The sequence below is a fragment of the Zootoca vivipara genome, chromosome 1 (genome assembly GCF_965207765.1).
Source record: "Zootoca vivipara chromosome 1, rZooViv2.hap1.1, whole genome shotgun sequence".
Lineage (NCBI taxonomy): Eukaryota > Metazoa > Chordata > Lepidosauria > Squamata > Lacertidae > Zootoca > Zootoca vivipara.
Window position 1 is genome coordinate 19,735,496 of NC_142582.1, and position 19,778 is coordinate 19,755,273.

Below are 19,778 nucleotides of genomic sequence, written 5' to 3' on the forward strand. Positions count from 1 at the left end.
CCAAGTAAGTTATACTCAAAAGTAGACCCAGTGGAATTAATAGGAACAAGTAACATAACTCCATTGATTTCACTGGTTCCCTGAAGCTGCATTGACTGTCTAAGAAAATGAAGTATTTTCCAGTCCAGTAGAAATAAGCAGGCCACCAACTTTGCACTTATATAATTAAGACTGCACCTTCCAAGATCCTTGAAACATCATAAATAATTGTAAGTATTAACATAAATCATTTTGATATTTTTCTTTCCTCCCATGGCAAAGAGCATGTTTATATTTTGACGTGCTTATTTCCTAGTTGTCAGTTTCCCTTTCCCCCTATATTTATTAAAACCTGATTTATTTTCAATTACACTTTAGGGTCACATTAGCAGAAAATGATTTCTGGATCCCGGAAAATTAAATCTAGAGAACGCCAATAAAAAGCAGAACAAAAACTACCTGACAGGAAAAGGTCACCCTTTCACTGCTATGATTATGAAAAAGAGATTTTAATCAGAAAAGGTGGTTTTAAACTAATGAATTTTCATTCTCATGTGACTTTCTGCTACAGAAACCTATGGAACACTGTTACAGAGCTTACATAAATTAGTGCTACCTTGATCATCGGCGGGATTTTAAACCCCCCCCCCCAAAAAACCCCACCAAAAACAGTCATGCAGACTTAGAAATCACCCACACCTAAATCATGCTCATTATTTATGCAGTTATATATTACCCAAGCAAATAACACACCCCAACCAATATAGGATTCAACTTGTTTTGTATGAGAATACTGAATACCTATTCAAATGCTGTATATTCAGAACAAAATTTTCCTGGAGAAAGCCACTGGGCTACAATTTATATTTTAATATATGGTCTAATCCTACACAGCTGAATTGCCTATGGACAAGATATAGCAGGGCAAAGTATTGCCTGAATGCCACCAAACCTTATTACACTGTTGTGATGATGATTTTTTTTTTCATATTATGCTGTTTATTATGCTTTTAGTATTGATGCTCCATAACATGTTTTCTTAATGTTGTACACTGCCCCAGGATCTTTTGATAAAGGGTATTATACAAACTGAATTGTTGTTGTTGTTGTTAGTAAAATGTGTGTGGTCAATTGCTTCACGTGTACTCCTTGATTCCCTGATGAGACATATTGGTATTCAATTGCATTCTCAACTTATGTTTACAAACTCTCTTGAAGTTGGTCTAGAAAACAATTGACGTGCCTGGGAGTTAGGTTACAAGGTGTGAACAGGGTTTGGGATGAATGCAAAATAAGATGACTTTATAGCTGTTCAGAGCTATAATTTATTGGGTTGTTTCTATTTCTATTGTGTATTTTGTGTTTTTATATTGTGATTTTCTGTTGTAGCCACCCTCAGACCTGCGGGTATAGGGCGGTATAGAAATTTAATAAATAATAATAATAATATAAGCCAGTGATATCATGTGGACTTAGGAACTCCAACAAAATAAAGAGCATGGGGAGAACACTGGTATATGTGTAAATGTTAAATGGGGTGCCCTTTTTTGTGGGAACTATAGACTCTCAATCAGGGTGCTGCTCCCTAGCTGCACTGGGAAAGGGAAATGGGAGAGATGCTTATGGGCCTACAAAATAGTTGCATCTAGTCAGGTGCAGTAGTTAGTGGTTTGTACAGGAATCTGCATAGCAATTCAACCTTGGCCAAAAGCCATTCTAGAAAATCAATCTTTTAATTCAAAATGGGTTTTTGAAATCCAGCTGCTGTTAAGTAAAACTGCAAGTTTAAGACAATCTTCGTGAATTTTCAGAAAGCCCAGAAATGCCACAGTGATATATCTCAACACTAATATATATTTACTCATACGATTCTTAATTCTCATACATACAATTTTGTGGATGTCCAGCAAGCAATACATCAGCCCTTTCTGTGAAAACATCATACCTCCAGCCATAATATTTTGTTGTCTCCATAGGCATGTGAATGACCTTTTGAGTTTCACTAGATCCTCATGGATGTGAAAGTTAAAAATCTTATCTGACGTATTAATTTTGCAGTTCTTCAGTTCATGTAGCTGATTCAGCTCTGAAGGAATTTGGTGTATTTTGCTACTACAAACATCATTTGTTGCAGATTTAATTGGATGCAAGTTATCCAAACTAGCTGTTCAGAAACTGTAAATGAAAACTGCAGACTAGCCAAAGTGTTTCAAAGTGGCCATTCACCTATCACTAACTAAAATCTCTGCCCAAATAATTTAACACTTTGTCTACTGGAAAATAACTGCAAACCACAATGATATAAATTTTGCTAAAGTCATTCAGTGAAAGATTACACTTGTACTTTGTTAAAATGATTGTGCTGTTGAGCCACTGCCGTTCTAGTGAGTTCACAAAGCTACTTAGCATTTTAAGCTAGAGATAGCCCCCCCCCCAGGTAAAAGCACTTTAGAAGCATCCATTCTCAGCGTTGTGTGAAATTGAGTCGCTAAACTATCATCTTCATCCTACAATGACATGACCTAGCCTTGCCAATAGCTATTCCTTTGAAACAATACCTCAAATTGGCAAGAAATCACACGGTGAAATGAAGGATTTTGCCCAATCGTTCTTTTTATAAATAGCAACAGGACAATGAGACAAAGTCCACAATTGCCTTCAAAAGTTAGATCAACGTCTCTCAGTAATGTCAGGGTTATTCTTCACAAATTTGCCTCTAGTTCCTGAGTGCAGCAAGGAATTGCATGATCTATTAATAAGAGACAGTCACGTCGTAGACTCATGATCCATACGGGTGAAACTGTTTCTGCGGATGATCCTTTCCGCCCTGCAATAATCCTGAGACAATGTGGGGGGCCAATGTAATGTGTGGGCAGACTCTCACATATTCTCATTACTTACTCACTGCAAGGATGAAAATAACTAGCTGCTAAGGAGATTTGACAGGTTACCTATGGCTGATGTATCCCCATACTATTCAACGTATATCAGAGGCTAAATCACTGTGCTGCTCTTCCCTCCTGTGGCTTTGTGTTAAGTATTATTTTCCTTTGCTTTCTATTTGTTTTGTCCAGTCATTGCCTTACAACAACGGTATATGGCTAATTGAGCATACATTGTTCTGGGTCTGTGGCTGTATAATAAAATGATGTTATTTTATTTTATTTGACCATATATCGTCAAATACTACCAGCAATGAATGTACTACTACAAGAACAGGCTTGCAAATTGCCATTCATATAGGCCAGAATACACACACACACGCTTGCAACCCCCACAGTGCATATACTGTACTTTCTTTGGCAAAACCCAACTGTGTCATTGCTAGGGATTCTTTAGAAAGGCGTTACTAATGGAATTTATTATTTTTGAATGATAGCAACAAAAGGATGAGAAGGTACAATATATATTGTATATTTGTAACGATCTTCTGTTTCATTTCAGAGCTGTATTTTTATTTATAATAACTTTTTCATGGTTTTGGTTATCATAATCATTTTAATATGGGGGGGAAGAGTTTGAAATATCCTTCTAGAGCACCAGGAACCACAGTGCTCTTCAGTAACATTTTAAGTATATATGCACAGCAAATAGTCATGCTATTTCCGGAGAGTTTAAAAAAAAAAAAAGTTTATCAGGATTGTACCAAAGGCCACAATGCCAAAAACTAAAAAGCCTAGGAACAAATAAGTGTCCAGCTTCAATAATAATAATTTTTTAAAAACTACACTAATCAAAATCCACAAAAGTCAAAACAGCCCCTTCTGTATTTAATATTTAGACTAGTTACAGGTAGGTAGCCGTGTTGGTCTGACGTAGTCGGGGGAAAAAAATCCTTCCAGCAGCACCTTAAAGACCAACTAAGTTTTTTATTTTGGTATGAGCTTTCGTGTGCATGCACACTTTTTCAGATAGCTGGTCTTTAAGGTGCTGCTGGAAGGAATTTTTAAATAATATTTAGACTGTTGCATTAATATTCCTGTCACCATGAAGCTAGGTTCTGTGTTGTCAGCAACATATAGGGGTATAGCGGGATGTTAATGGCTTTAGATCAGTGGTTCCCCACCTAAGCATCTCTAAAATCCTGATCCGCCCCTCCCCCCGTGACATATAATTCTTATTATTCAAAAAATCAACTCCTATTCATGTGGAGGAAGCCTAAAAGGCCATTCACTGTTAATAACTCATTCTCGAATTGCCCCCCTTAAAAATCAAATTGCCCCCCCTGTGGGACGTGTGCCCCACAATGGGAACCACGGCTTTAGATGAATAATGAATCACAAGCCGAAGCAGTGCAATGGATGGATTCTGTTTGTCGGCCAAAGTGGGGTAAGTACAAGGAGTCCCTATTCCTTGAAGCAGGAATAGCCTCACTCAGTTCTCTGGATGCCAAAAATGTTACAGACAATGTCTGCTAAACATGAAACTAATGTCTGAAGCTTACCATCTATGGGGAGAAGGAGAGCTCCATTGTGACTGACAGGCCAGCCTTGTAATCCAAGGGAATGATATCACCCAAACTCTTCCAATCCCAGAGCTTTGGGGAAGGAAAGTGAAGCCCTTTTAGTTCTCTCTCCTGGCTCCCACATAAACTTTAAAAAGTGCCAAGCACAAAACAGCACTGAACCAGTCTGTCTGCAATCTGGCAGGTTACTTGCGGTACCTAAGAGGGAACTGCCCTTGTGTCTGATATATTTTCAGATCGATTGCCCATAAAACACCAGGATGGATTAAATAATTCCTTGTTTACCCATCACAAAACTGTAAAGGCTGGTCTTGTGGAAGCCACTCTAGTCAGCCTTCTGAAATTTGGCAAGATTAAAATCCTAAGAAGGAGCAGACATGTTTCTAAATTTAATCCAATTCTGCCCCAAAACTTTTAAAGTTATAGACTATTTTTTAATTCAAAAACTTTTAAAATGTGCACAAAAAAATCCTAAAATCGTTTGGCAGAGCCAATCCACTCTGGAGGTACTACCAATGCCTGTAAATTTCATCCGCTTCCTTCAAAAGGGGATGGAGATCTGTTTTTTTCTCCATTGTGAATGACTTTCCCTGTGAAGTGAATTAGGACTCTGAGCAAGAGTTGAAGTATCCAAACTAGGTTGTTTTCCAAAGCACCAATTCAGGGTCCAATTCTTCTGATTGTTGCATATCCCTATCCTGTACCCTCTCCTCATTCTCTTTGCTAAAATTTTGTTTAAAATTATAAAAAACAAATTAGTGGGTGTGTTTTTTCATTATAAACAATATTTTTGACTGTTAGCATTTACTATATTACAACAAATAGTTTACACTGGATGAAGCATAAAATGTATTTCTGCTCTAAAATGCTTTTAATTTCTTTAAAACAGTGTTGTTTCTTTCTTTCATACCCACTGTCCTGTACGACAATGTCTTATTTTTCAAATCGGATTAGGAACTTTGGGAAAGTGTTGGAAGAATAAAATTGTGATTGAGTAACTTACCCTTTTTTCTACTATGTCATTGTCTCCTGCAGACTCTTTGCCATCAAGTGTATCTCTCACAGCCACTGTATGCTTCTTGTTTGTTGGCTCTCTGCTTAAAGTTGTATATCCTATGTGTTCATAAATGGGATTTATGGTCATCTTGGCAATGTATTCTGCTGCCTTGGTTTCAATATAAAGGGTGATCAATCCATCTGTCACCAGGTCGTGGATAGACTCAAAACGTTTCTCTCCAACGAAGTGTTTTCCATCATAGTAAAGTCTGAAGTTTCTGGTTTGATTTCCAAATCTGCCTCAACGGAAGAGAAGAGGTGTATTAAAAAACCCCCACAAAAAAACCTTCAACAAGAGAACTTTGCACATAATAAACATTCTCAAACAAACCGAGGCTAGTATATTCTGCGGGTGGTTTGAACGAGGAATACAGAATGGACAGTCTTTGGCTTCAACTTCCAGCTTCAAGGACGGTGTACAAATCAGAACCTCATGGGAGGGGGGAAACCAACCACTGTGGATAGAACACCAAAGATGTGCTTGGCCTTGAAAGACATGCTTTGTCCTTTAGTTACTTAATTATCTTGTGGACAAGCTGAAATTTAAAGCAACTCAATGCTCAGTTGCTTGCCTATGAAGGAAGAAGTTCTGGTCACACAGGATTATCTGTTGCAGAGCATTAATACAAAGATCTGATGTCGCTCTGTATCTCTGCACCCTGTTGCCTTTCTGTAGGAAGAGTTCGTTCAGGGCAGTGTCGTGCTCAAGTGCCATCAATGATACTGGGTGGAACTATTGCCAGAAGTGCAGCCAAGCAGGACAGACTATGCACAAGGCCAAGCATTCTTCATTCGTGGCCAAAGACCAAGGACTAACTTTTCAAGCTTTACATAAAAGCTGCCTTGTGCCAGACTTATTAAGTCTGCAGTTCAAGGAAATCTTTGTGGCATAATGGCTCTGCAAGCTGGCGATTGATTCTGCAGCCCAAGTTGGAAATCATGTTCAGAGTAAGCTGAATTCTTGCACTTGTGAAACATCCCACCCACAGAGTGGAATGCAAGGATGCCGGCAGTAAGTCTTAGGTAGATGAACTCCCTTGGGGACTGTTTGTAGGTCTTTAGGGCACAGTCAACACTACTTTTCCTAGAGGATGAAGGCATCCCCACCCAAAACAACAACACATTTGCTGCTGTCAAGTGTCAAGTCACTGACCAGACAACAGTACCAGCTACCAGTTTTAGCGGTGTATGAACAAAGTACTTGTTTGGGGGATATAACCTTGAAATATCCATCAGTCCATATACACTGGAGGTTTTAACCCACAATAGTCAACATCCACCATAGTGACATGTAGTCCAATTTATGTATTCAGCAGAGGGTGTTCTGGAGAAGACACGCCTGCTTTGACCGATGATGGCCACTGCAGTCCCAGCAATGAGGGTCATAACTGGGGATAGCTTATTCATAACACCCCTTAGGTAACTAATGAGAAACAAATCCCAAGATGATGATGGCAGCTGTGATGTGTATGTTGTGTAGGACTCCTGTGCCTTTAGCAGTTGGGCAAAGAAGTCTTCCTGTGCTTGGGCTATAGGAAGCCTTGCCCAAATGAGGGAAATATAGCAAAAGGATACAAAATCTGGCAAAGCAAACAGACGTTGATGAGGAAAGGCAAGAAAAGGAGGGATTCTGAGGAACGTGGTGCTGAAGTTATATTAAACAATGCACATTTCTTTAAACCCATTTGAAGCAGAATGACTTTTCAACCCAAATTTCAGCATGGTGTGTATATCTGGCAATACATGGGGAGGGTTAACCCTCCCCCCTTTCACAAAATGCCCTTGAACCATTGGGACCAGTTGAAGACTTCTCACATGTCCAATATTAGGAGGGGAGGTGAAGAAGAATGGGTGCTGCTGGCAATATTTGGCTAATATACCCTGTCCCTGCACACTTCCATTGCATTATAGGGATGGCAATGCTAGCATACCTTACATGGCTATTATAAGGCTTGAGATACTGCAACAATGTGCTTTGAACACTTGAAATGCATTTTATAAATGCTATAATCCTCCACAGGCAAACAGTCGTCATTATTAAAATATTGCTTTTCTGTCCTGTGCTTAATGTAACCGTTTTCCACTAGGAGACCTAACCTTTACACATTTTTGTACATCTTGCTAAGTTACACAGAAATGCAACAGTAACACACACTTTTGTAACAGCTGCTTTTTGTTTATTAAACAGGAAATTGGGTGTATATAATCACATACTCTCATGTCTTAACAGAGGCTCGCTGGAAAAGTTATTCCACGAATGTACAAAATGGGCTTTGACAATGTCATTAGGACACTCTTAATGGAATCCACTGTGCACTTATTTGCAAAATAGCAGGCCTAAAATAAAATGACTTGATTGTATTAAAAAATGGTTTGGGGTGACTTGTCTGGCCTCTCTTGCTGACCAGCGGCATGCGATAATTTGCACAACCGGGGAGGACTCAGCTAAACTGGAAGTACAGTTCTAGTTTTAAAACCACACAAACATGCACACTTGTGAGAAAGCAGGAGGAGGTCAGGACAATGTTCAAGCACTTCTCCAGAGGTTCAGCCACTTGGCTGAAGACCTCTTCTGCCTTCCAGTGTAGTCTGGCAGTTTTCACCTACCATAACACGAGGGAAGCCTGGGGATCAGAGTGGAGCGCCTACTTCCTTGGCTTTCCTTTAGAACACATAGCAGGGACAAATGGTTTTAGTACACAGTGGGCTCTGCTGTGGTGCCGTTGGAGGCGTAGGAGGCTGGAGAGGTAGAAATCCATGAATGTCACTTTATAGTACAGCAAGTCTGCAACTTACGTGCATTTAAACTTGTGTGATTCAGTTCCGTTTCTACCGCCATCGTTCAGCCCGGACACTGAGGTCCAGCTCCGAGGGCCTTCTGCCGGTTCCCTCACTGCGAGAAGTGAAGCTACAGGGAACCAGGCACAGGGCCTTCTCGGTGGTGGCGCCCACCCTGTGGAACGCCCTTCCACCAGATGTCAAGGAAATAAACAACTATCTGACCTTTAGGAGACATCTGAAGGCAACCCTGCACCAGGAGGTTTTTTTTAATGTTTGCTTTATATGTGTTGGAAGCAGCCCAGAGTTGCAAAATTATTGTTACTATTTTTGTTATTATTAAGCTTTACACAGGTGACAAATAGATATAAAACAATTAAAAATGGAGCAAGGTTCTGGGGGAAAAGAGAATCCTGCCTGCCATTGAACCCAATGGGTTTTGACTATATGTGATTTTGGCTTTAGGTGTGATTCCCAGAGCGTAATCCCTCATGAACTGCGGATTTACTGTAGTAGATTAAAACAGGGACAAAACAGGTCTCTCTTCCCTGGAGCATTCCTGTCTCTAAAGTTGCATACTTTAGAGGAAGCTAGTAAAAAAGGCCTCTCTTTTCCAATGTCACAAGTGACGTTTTGTGGAATTTATATCATTTTAAAGCACACATTCATATGATGAATGATAGGGAGCTCAAAATTCAAACAAACCCCTCTTGATGGGATATGGAGCTTCAAAAATTGTTAACCTACCCTGGTCCCAAGTATCTTGTTGAAAGAGCTTCTTGCTTTGCCCACGAGACGCAGCAGACTTTGAACTTATTCTAATTTCAGTGTTGCTTCCAGCAGGAGAGCTGGGAATTTTATTTATTAATCTGAGAGTGGAAAGATTTTTGAAAATGTGTAAATCTCTTATTTGAGGTTTAAAGAAGAAAGGCAACTATATGCTAGAGGCTTAGTACCACATGCTCAACTAATTACCACCCGCTTTAGCCTGCTTCATTTTAAGGGCAGTCTTATTTGTGACACAGGTTATGTTCCTTGGGAACATTGCAGCAGATGAGGAAAGACATTTGAGAGGGAAGAAAACTGAAACAAACATAGTGCCAAACTTGGATTAAGGTTGGACAGGACTCTCTCCATCCCAATGCTTTTCAAGCAGCTCCCTAGCCTAGGAAGGTGGCCACTCCAGTTCATTAAAAATGAGAGTGAAATAGAACATTTTTAAAAAATGAAACCTCAGTATGATTACTAGAATCAACACTATCTCATTTTCTAATGCAACATTTTCATAGAATCAGGAAGCTGGAATAGGCCCATATCCACCCACATACCCCCCAACCACAGCCAAGCACCCAAACTTCAGCTATTCAATCCATACCACAGTGTACCAAAAGCAGTCCTTTTTTGGAGTTGTTTTAAGGCACAGAGATTTGGGTTTTTTTACAATTTTGCAAAACTCTGATATGTCCAGTATCACTTCTGAGGACCTCAACTTTTACAACCCAAATGTTCATAAGCTGAGGTGACTAAAACAACAACAACAACAAGCAAAATCTAGCCAAGCAGCGAATTCAATAGCAGCAAATTCAACATATTCTTCAATATGCTCTTCTGTTAGCTCCTTACATTTAAAGTGAAAAAAGTGTATTTATTGCAGAAACAGGTGATCTAAACTACTTTAACATTGTGTGTCAAGGACAGATGATGTTAAATGTTTGAATGCTGTGAAATTATTTTTGCATGTTAAAGAACTCATTAACAATGACCGAAACACATGCTATCACTTGGGGTTGTTTGTTGGTTTTTTTACTTGAGATGTCCTTGATTTTAATTTATCCTTTGTCACATTTGCATAATGTACTTCCCCCCAAACACATTAGAAGACCTAATAATGAATAGTTGTAGGTCTGCGACAATTGCTCCTAATTACCAACATATTTCATTGGGCTCGAACTCCTGCAGTGGTGGCAAATTATTGGTACCAGTTGTGAACCAATTGTTTTAAATTCCTTTTATAATACCACAAATCCATTGATGGTGCTGGAATTATATGTACTGTAGTATAATCTGGGAGACATCATGCAGTGGTGCGCTACAGACCTTACAAGATACATGCATCTTTTAGAATTGTACATATTGCACATATCAGCACAAGTATGATATAGCATAGCAAATTGTGTTAATCTAATTTCCCTTTTCATCATGATTATGGAAAGTCATTTTTTAACACATGCTTCCAGGCTGAGGTCTTAAATCACAAATGAGTCCCCCCCCCTTTGTATGCAATTAGTACATCAGCTTCCACTCATTCCACTCATTTTGTTCAGTCAGAGGCCCATTGGGATACCCAGCCAGGTGGGTGGGGTATAAATAATAAAATTATTATTATCATTATTACCATTTGCTATTCCACACCAATGGGTTAGGCTTGATGGACTATTACTGTGCTGGATTTTATTTGTTTGTTTGTTCCTTGATGTCTCTACTTACTCTGACTAGAGCAGGCACATAGGTATTTCTGTACTTACGTACCTTTTTAAAAAATGACTCTGACAGCAAAGGTTGCCAGCCTCTAATGGTCATGTTTCTAGAAAACATGTGCTTTTTTTTGTGAAGGGGGCAATATCCATTTCCAGTTGGTGCCTTAAAAAAAAAAAGCAGAGATCTTGAACGAGAGTAATGCTTAGCTATATCAAGCTGCAAAATATGGCAAAAATGTGATAAATTGGTGGGGTATGAGTGTTCAGGCCCCTGGGCTCTCACTTGTGGGGTGCCTCAGGGTTCTGTCCTCTCCCCCATGCTTTTTAACATCTGCATGCAGCCGCTGGGAGAGATCATCAGGGGGTTTGGGCTGGGTGTTCATCAGTATGCGGATGATACCCAGCTCTACCTCTCTTTCAAATCAGAACCAGTGAAGGCGGTGAAGGTCCAGTGTGAGTGCCTGGAGGCGGTTGGAGGATGGATGGCGGTTAACGTATTGAGGTTGAATCCTGACAAGACAGAAGTGCTGTTTGTGGGGGACACGAGGCAGGCAGGTGTGGAGGACTCCATAGTCCTGAATGGGGTAACTGTGCCCCTGAAGGACCAGGTGCGCAGCCTGGGAGTCATTCTGGACTCACAGCTGTCCATGGAGGCACAGGTTAATTCTGTGTCCAGGGCAGCTGTCTATCAGCTCCATCTGGTACGCAGGCTGAGACCCTACCTGCCCGTGGACTGTCTCGCCAGAGTGGTGCATGCTCTGGTTATCTCCTGCTTGGATTACTGCAATGCGCTCCATGTGGGGCTACCTTTGAAGGTGACCCGGAAACTGCAACTAATCCAGAACGTGGCAGCTAGACTGGTGACTGGGAGCAGCCGCTGGGACCACATAACACCGGTCCTCGGAGATCTAAACTGGCACCCAGTTTTTTCTGAGCACACTTCAAAGTGTTGGTGTTGACTTTTAAAGCCCTAAACAGTCCTGTATACCTGAAGGAGTGTCTCTACCCCCACTGTTCAGCCCGGACACTGAGATCCAGCACCAAGGGCCTTCTGGCAGTTCCCTCATTGCGAGAAGTAAGGTTTCAGGGAACCAGACAAAGGGCCTTCTCGGTAGCAGCACCCGCCCTGTGGAACGCCCTTCCATCAGATGTCAAGGAAATATGCAGCTATCCTAATATTAAAAGACATCTGAAGGCAGCCCTGTTTAGGGAAGCTTTTAATATTTAATGCTGTATTGTTTTAATATTCGATTGGGAGCCGCCCAGAGTGGCTGGGGAGACGCAGCCAGATGGGCGGGGTATAAACAATAAATTATTATTATTATTATTATTATTATTATTATTATTATTATTATTATTATTGCACAAGACCTCCATATTATTTATTTGCTGAGGCTGCAATTCCTGTCTCCAAGGTAATCTGCATTTACTGTGTGGAGATCTTGAGAAAACAGTTCCTCCAGACTTGATCATTAAAATCTGGCTGTGCTTTCAGCATGAGACAATTAGTTGAAGTAGGTATACTTGCACCATTTGGGATGTCGAAAAGAAAATGGCTAGATTATGCTCAGGTGAGGAGAGACGGAAGTAGTGACCAAGGGGTGGTGTGTCTCGTTTTGCTGTTTGAGGCAAAACACGAAGTTTTGCTGCCACCGCCGCCACCTCTACCACCAGCATAAAAGGTAAAGGTAAAGGGACCCCTGACGATTAGGTCCAGTCGTGACCGACTCTGGGGTTGCGCGCTCATCTCGCATTATTGGCCGAGGGAGCCGGCGTATAGCTTCCAGGTCATGTGGCCAGCATGACAAAGCTGCTTCTGGCATACCAGAGCAGCACATGGAAACGCCGTTTACCTTCCCGCTGTAGCGGTTCCTATTTATCTACTTGCATTTTGACGTGCTTTCGAACTGCTAGGTTGGCAGGAGCTGGGACCAAGCAACGGGAGCTCACCCCGTCACAGGGATTCGAACCGCCGACCTTCTGATCAGCAAGCCCTAGGCTCAGTGGTTTAACCACAGCGCCACCTGGGTCCCTAGAACCACCAGCATAGGTGAGATTGAATGAGTTCCACAAAATCTTGCTCCAAATCAGTGTGGAGGCAGCAGGGCCAGCCCTGGATGGGGGTATTGGTGACCGAGAATACTAACCAAAACATGACCACACATGTGACACACCACCCCAAAATATGGAATTTTTGTGCTAACATGTGGATATATAATAGCCTCTTTTTATTACCTGGATTTTCCAAGGGTGGAAAAAAATCGAGATTAAATGTAATGAAAGTATGGACTGCTGTTTTGATGACATCAAATGGACCCCGCATAAAACTTGCATGTACCAAACTGCCAAGATTGCATAATAAACTCCCATCTGAAAGTGCCAAGTGTTTTTATTCACTGGCTGTGAGTGCTCAAGTGTCAAAACATTCAAGCGCTGTATACATTAGCTTATCCAAGGAGCCCAGTTGCTTAGGAAGCTTAGCGGTTTGCATATACTGGCTACAATTCTTTCTACAAGTTGTATGAGCAGTACCTGAAAACTCTCGAATGTTCAAAACATGTCAGGGAGATTTGAGCTCCGAAACACTCTCAGATTTGCAAACGACCAAGGGCACAAACCATACAGAAAAGTTTAGTGTGCCACCCACTTCAGACATGCAACTGGAAATTAGTTAAGGGCAGATTTCCCATAGCCTTACTTGGAATGGCTAATAATAATAATAATAATAATAATAATAATAATATTTATACCTCCACCCATTTGGCTGGGTTTCCCAATTTTTAATTTTTAGACTGATTGTTTTAAAGGCCCTAATATAGGCATGTCCAAAGTCCGCTTTGTGGGCCTAATCCAGCCCCCGTGGCAGTATATGTCCTGGGGATAAATCCTAAAAAAAACCTCAACAACTTTGGGGTAAAATTGCAAAAAAACAGAAATAAAAAAGCTCAACAATTCCAACCCTAAATTCATCAAATCTGGCCCTCTTTGAAAAATGTTTGGACACCCCTGCCCTAATAAAAACAGGGCTTCCTAACCCAGCCAGTGCTGTGAGCTTTTGACATCGCTACCTTCCCATTCCAAACTTACCTAGTAGCATCAGTGGCAAGAGGACTCAGTGGGGGTTCTGGCAGGCCCAAAACACTGTTGGAAGCATGCATGGCAATGCCCAGAGCCAATTAGGAACCACAAGAAATCAAGTTCCCAGGGGTTCTTGGTGGTAATTAATTTCCCATGGATCCACCTGATGGTCAAGGGCCTGGCAAAGGAGGAAGTCATATTTATAGACTATGGGTGGTATTCAACTAACTTTCGACTCAGAATAGACTCATTGAAATTAATGAACATGACTCAATTAGATTCATTAATTTCAGTAGCACCACCCTATATGTGGTATTCCCAAATCTGCCCATAAGCCTCAAAAGGTTGAGGACGTCTGGTCTAGAAATATGTCATCAGGAAAAGCTAGGCCATTATAAGAAAGGAAGGCACAGTAGGTAGGGCTCCCAGCTGGACTGATTCACGATTTGGGTGATTCCACAGGGCCAGCCCAATTCAGAAAAGCTCTGAGCGGTCTAAATCCCATAAATTTATACTTCAACCCCCAAAATGTTGGCATTTGTCACCCATCAGAAGTTAAGATGGTAGATTTCCTTTTCCCCAACAGATTTGTGGTAGATTTCCTTTTCCTCAACAGCAGGTTCTTGTGTGTGAACTTGTGTGCATTATCCATATGTGAACCACCACTTCCACATTTGAGTCATGTATTTTATGTTATAATCTGATTTGGATTGCTATGCTATTTCTAAAATTTGTCTTCCTTTGCTCATTCTCACATACCGGTAAGTGATTTAGGAAAGGAGCTTTTCTTTAGCATTTTTTTAAAAATTTTTTTAATACTGTTGAATATTGAACAGTAGGTGCCTGGCTCTCCTATTGATCAAGAAGGTTGACTATTGATTATTTATATTAATATAGCTATTCCAAATATAAGTTTTCTTCCCACACCATCCCCCTGAACTCACAGGGAGAAGGGGAGAGGGAGAGAGAGAATGGAAAGTTAAACGAAAATGAAATAGAATTATACGATCAGTTTTCCAATCAAAATGTTAACTGGAAAACAGAGTCAGTGAAATGTTGTTAGCTTAGAGCAGGCATCCCCAAACTGCGTCCCTCCAGATGTTTTGGTCTACAACTCCCATGATCCCTAGCTAGCAGGACCAGTGGTCAGGGAAGATAGGAATTGTAGTCCAAAACATCTGGAGGGCTGAAGTTTGGGGATGCCTGGCTTAGAGCTAACAAGAAGTGTTATGCTGCTAATAAAAACAGGTAGCTTCACCAAATTCACCAACCCCATTAATTCTCCTGACTAGGGTTACATAAACAAAATAAGAAGCAGGAGGTTTTAATTACTGCTTCGTGGTATTTGCTCGTAAAATTATTTCAGAGTGAGAGGCCCCATGTGCCATAAACTTTTGAATTTACAGAGAAAGGAAAATAATGTACCAATTAATATTGCTTGTCCGTTCTATGCATACCTGCCAAGTTCCTGTCGGAGAAATGAGGGATCGGACCGGAAGTAGCAGACCGGAAGTAGCGCTGCCGCCATTTTGGAACTGGGCGGAGCATGCTCAGAAGCGGCTTTTGATGCTGCTCTGCCCAGTTCCAAAATGGCCGCCGCGCCAGAAGTCACACTGCAGCCATTTTGGAACTGGGCAAAGCAGCATCAAAAGTCGCTTCTGAGCATGCTCCGCCCAGTTCCAAAATGGCCGCCGCTCCAGAATAAACTGGGGAAAAACAAAAAAATCTGTTTTTTCAGCTGGGAACAGCTGGAAAAACGGGGGTTTCCCGGGGAATACGGGAGACTTGGTAGCTATGGTTCTATGTTTTTCTTTTAAACAATACTGAGCAAAACACTGTAAACAAGGGAGATTCCACTTAGTGAGCATGCAAATAATGGTAATCATCCACATGCACGTATGCCTATAAAGTGTTAAATGTGATGTAAACAGGAAATCCAGTTTTGCTTCTTCAACTTTCAGTGTGGTTGCTCCTATTTTGTGGGTGTCCACTCTCTGTGCTTTCTGGGAACAACTGAAGATGTTTTTGTTTGAACAAGTTTTTTCCACTGAATGAAAAGGTCTCTGATTTAGGTGTTCATTCTGAGTTATTTGTAAACATATCCAGTAGTTTTCTGGAACTGCTTTTAATAGGATGCTTGCAAATTTGCCTGGGAGAGTCATGCAAAAGACAATAAACCAGCAATACAACAGCTACTATTTCCCCAAAGAGAACGGCACACACTTACCAGACCTAGTTCTCATTCATGCTAGTATTAGTTTGAAAATTATTCACAGAAATACGAACACCATATTGGAAAGCAAAACTTGTCAAAGGCAATTTCTTTATTTCTCTCTCCACTGATGTCATCCACACATTCAAAATCCTTATTAGGTGTGCAGAGTTAGGGCAGAAGTATGTAATTGAATTGCTACTGTAAAAACGACTTCCCTGCTATACCAGTTATTTATTTCATCTTTCATTTATTGCATTTATACCCCCTCCCCAAGGAGTTCTCACCCTCCTCCTTTAATCCGCACAACTACCCTGTGAGGTAGGTTAGGCTGAGAGGCAGTGACTGGCCCAAGGTCACACAATGAGCTTCATGGCGAAGGTGGGATTTGAACCCTGGCCTCCCAGGTCCTAGTCCAGCACTCTAACCACTGTGCCACACTGGCTGTGCTATTATTAGGGCCATGTGGGGTCAGGTGTTCCAAGTGGTCTACTGCAAGGGCAAGAGACCAAGTGCATCTGCCAGGTGAGGCCAAAATTCCAGTGTGTTGCATAAATTCCAGAGGGGACAGAGGCGGGTGTGTAGCCAGGGCTGGCAGATGGCCAGGCTTGAAAGGGTGGCAGTCCGATGGGAGGCATAGCATAGGAGTCCGCATAGCAAATTCTAGCAGGGAGTTCAAGCCTGAAGTCAGTTATGTAAGGTCAAACAGCCCCCTGTTACCTTCCCAGCTCATCTGGTCTGGTTGGGCTGAGTGTGGAAAGCATGCAAAAGAAGAATAAAATAGCCAGTTCCATGTTATCAGATGGCAGCACAGAACTGCACTGCTACACATTAACTCCAGTGAGCTCATTCCTGTAAATGCTTATCAAGATTTAACACTGTGCATTGACACAGTGCTTCGCTTCGCAATGCTCCCTGTTCTGCATGGGAAAAGAATCTCAGCAGGAATGATTTCCTCACTATTAAAATGCATTACACCCTGCCTCTGAGTATCTTGCCAATAATTGCCGAAGATACAAGAGCAGGTGGAAGTCTGTTGCTAACAGAACAGCTAAGGGTAATCTGGGATTTCTGGCCAAGGGAATACAGAACTGATAATAGAGGACAGATTGTTGGAGGAGGCAGTGGCAGCGGCAAAGAGAACGGGAACATAGCAAGAACCATACGGGAAGGAGAGATAACAGTCTGGGGGAGGAAACAAAATAAAAAAAATCCTTCAGTAATGGTGTTGTCCACATACACCCGGACAACACCATTACTGGCCCCAACAACATCCAACATACCATCTCAGGACTATTTAATTGCTCATCTTCTAACATTGTGTATGCCATCAAATGCTAACAGTGCCCTTCAGCTCTCTATATTGGACAAACAGGCCAAACCCTACGCCAAAGGATAAATGGACACAAATCTGACATCAGGAACCATAAGACAGAGATACCAGTAGGAGAACACTTCAATCTCCCAGGACATTCTATACAAGATCTTAAAGCAGCTGTTTTATTACAGAAAAATTTCAGAAACAGACTGGAAAGAGGAGTTGCTGAATTGCAACTCATTAGCAAGCTTAAAACCATGGAGCCACCTGGAATGAACAAAGACATAAGATTCTTATCTCATTATACATGATCAAGCTTTCCTTAGCACCTCAGCCCTTGCTCCCCCCCCCGCAAGACCAATTGCTCCCCACCCCCACCCTCTGAATATACATAAGGGTCTGGTGGATTCTGTCTCAGTGTATCTGATGAAGTGTGCATGCACACGGAAGCTCATGCCAAAATAAAAACTTAGTTGGTCTTTAAGGTGCTACTGAAGGAATTTTTTTATTTTGTTTCGACTCACACCAACACGGCTACCTACCTGTAGCTAGAACTATGGGGGAGGAAAGAATGGTCCAGGTAATTAATTACCTCTACGTTATTATGATAAATGCAAGCTAGAGAACTAGCTCCTAGCTGCCTAGAGTAAAAACTGCACTTTCTTTCCTAGTCCTCTTTTCCTTCACTTGCTACTTAGCTAGTCTGTAGTTCCTTGCCTTTCAGGGTATTCACCTCCTGGGCTCATATTTCAGCCTCAAGTCTTAGTAGCATTTCTGACTCTTGCACCATGCTTGCCAAGAGCACATAGCTCTTGCCAACTTGCATAAAATACTTGGGGGGATGTGAGCCTCACCTTGCGTAACCGATCACACGCATACCATTTGAATGGCAGTCCCCATTAACTTTGGGGTGGGGGAGAAGCCCCTCAAATGTTTTCTTGGGGCGGCCGAAGGGACCTTGGACCCTAGGAGTTGTCTCCGATGGCACATAGTCCATATTGTTTCTAGTCTAGGACTCCTATTGTTCAGCTGACAGCTACTATTTCACCAGTGACTCCACCATTTGCAACTACCCCATGTCACATGAGGATCTCAGCTTACAGGAAGCTCCTGGAATGGAAACGAATCCCAATGAAAGCTCTCTCTTAATCTCTCTTCAGACAAGCTTGACCTTCATTGCACCCCGTCTATCCAAATATCTTTAAAATTTCTCCGTAATTTTCAAGTTAAGTTCCGAGTCAAATTAGTTTTACCCATTTCATGTTGCAGGCGCCTTATTTCCAAATCTCTCCCCCCACCCCTGGTATTTCTGATAATGCAACAATAGGGTTTGCAGGAACGGAAACTATGGTAACCAGCTAAACATCATGTAGCAGCAGCAGCAGCAGCAGCTATCATCTCAAAGGAACAGAGAGTGTTCTTGCACTTCCAACGCCTACCGCCAGTACAATTCCTCCTCGCTTTCTTTATTATCTTTGTCCTAATTAAACAAGGTTCTCACTACCAAACTGACACAGGGGACGATGTCTTATTGTTGTCAACATCTGTTATAGGTGTTGGCATTAAGCAAGGCCCTACTGTTTAGCTGACTTCAAAGGTAGCTTTTGATACCTTCTGGAATTAATTAGGAATTTCCTGTTCCTTTCAGCTGTAAGGAATTTCTAATTCACATTGCAATGTATTCTATTACCCTTATATCCCCTCACCTGCGATCTGGATATAAATGCAATAATCTGCTCTGGCCAGAGTCCCCACCCTGCACCTCTTTAATAAACATTGCTGCTTCTGGATGCTGAGAACTAAGAACAGTGCTCTTAAACTAATATTAATAAACAGTTTGCATTATTTTCAACGCATCTCCCAAGTTCTATTCTCTTTGACAAAAATCCACTCTCCTCAGTTCCATGGGCATTCACTTCGAAGCCAATAATCCAGTCTATTAAACAGTGGATTGAGACCAATGAACCACAGAGCAAATGCCATCAACACAATATAGTCCCTCTGACGGCAACAGAATCCTACCACTGTTGTCCACCCATGCCAGTAAATGCTGCTTCCTGAAATACAACCTTGAGCTTATTATTTTGCTTCTAGCTGCAAAAGGCAGATTTCCTGCCTTGTCTGGTTTCAGCTGACCACTGTATCCCTCTGATCTAGCTCAATGACGATGCCAAGAATCCACTGCACGAATTCAAACCAAACCTTAAATTTAAAACAACAATCTATCAAACCAACCATATATCAAAGCAATGCCATACCAGTAACTAAATGCCAGCTCTCAAAAGAAATGGCATGCAGCATTTCAAGAAGATATATATGTAAGTTTCGGCTTTTGCAGAAAATCCATAACTGTTGGTCAGCCACTGGGAATAGTGTGAGCACTTCACGTACAGACTAAGCACAGATATAGTATTA

The 19,778-nt window shown here is 41.5% G+C and overlaps 1 protein-coding gene across 2 annotated transcripts in view; it reads right to left on the reverse strand.

Moving 5' to 3' along the window:
* CHN1 (chimerin 1) overlaps positions 1-19,778 on the reverse strand; it is a 90,917-nt gene that overhangs the window by 35,086 nt on the left and 36,053 nt on the right. For both annotated transcript variants that reach the window (XM_035134957.3, XM_088660232.1), the window contains one exon: positions 5,448-5,736. In XM_035134957.3, coding sequence (XP_034990848.1) covers positions 5,448-5,736 — 289 coding nt within the window. The remainder of the gene's footprint in view (positions 1-5,447; positions 5,737-19,778) is intronic.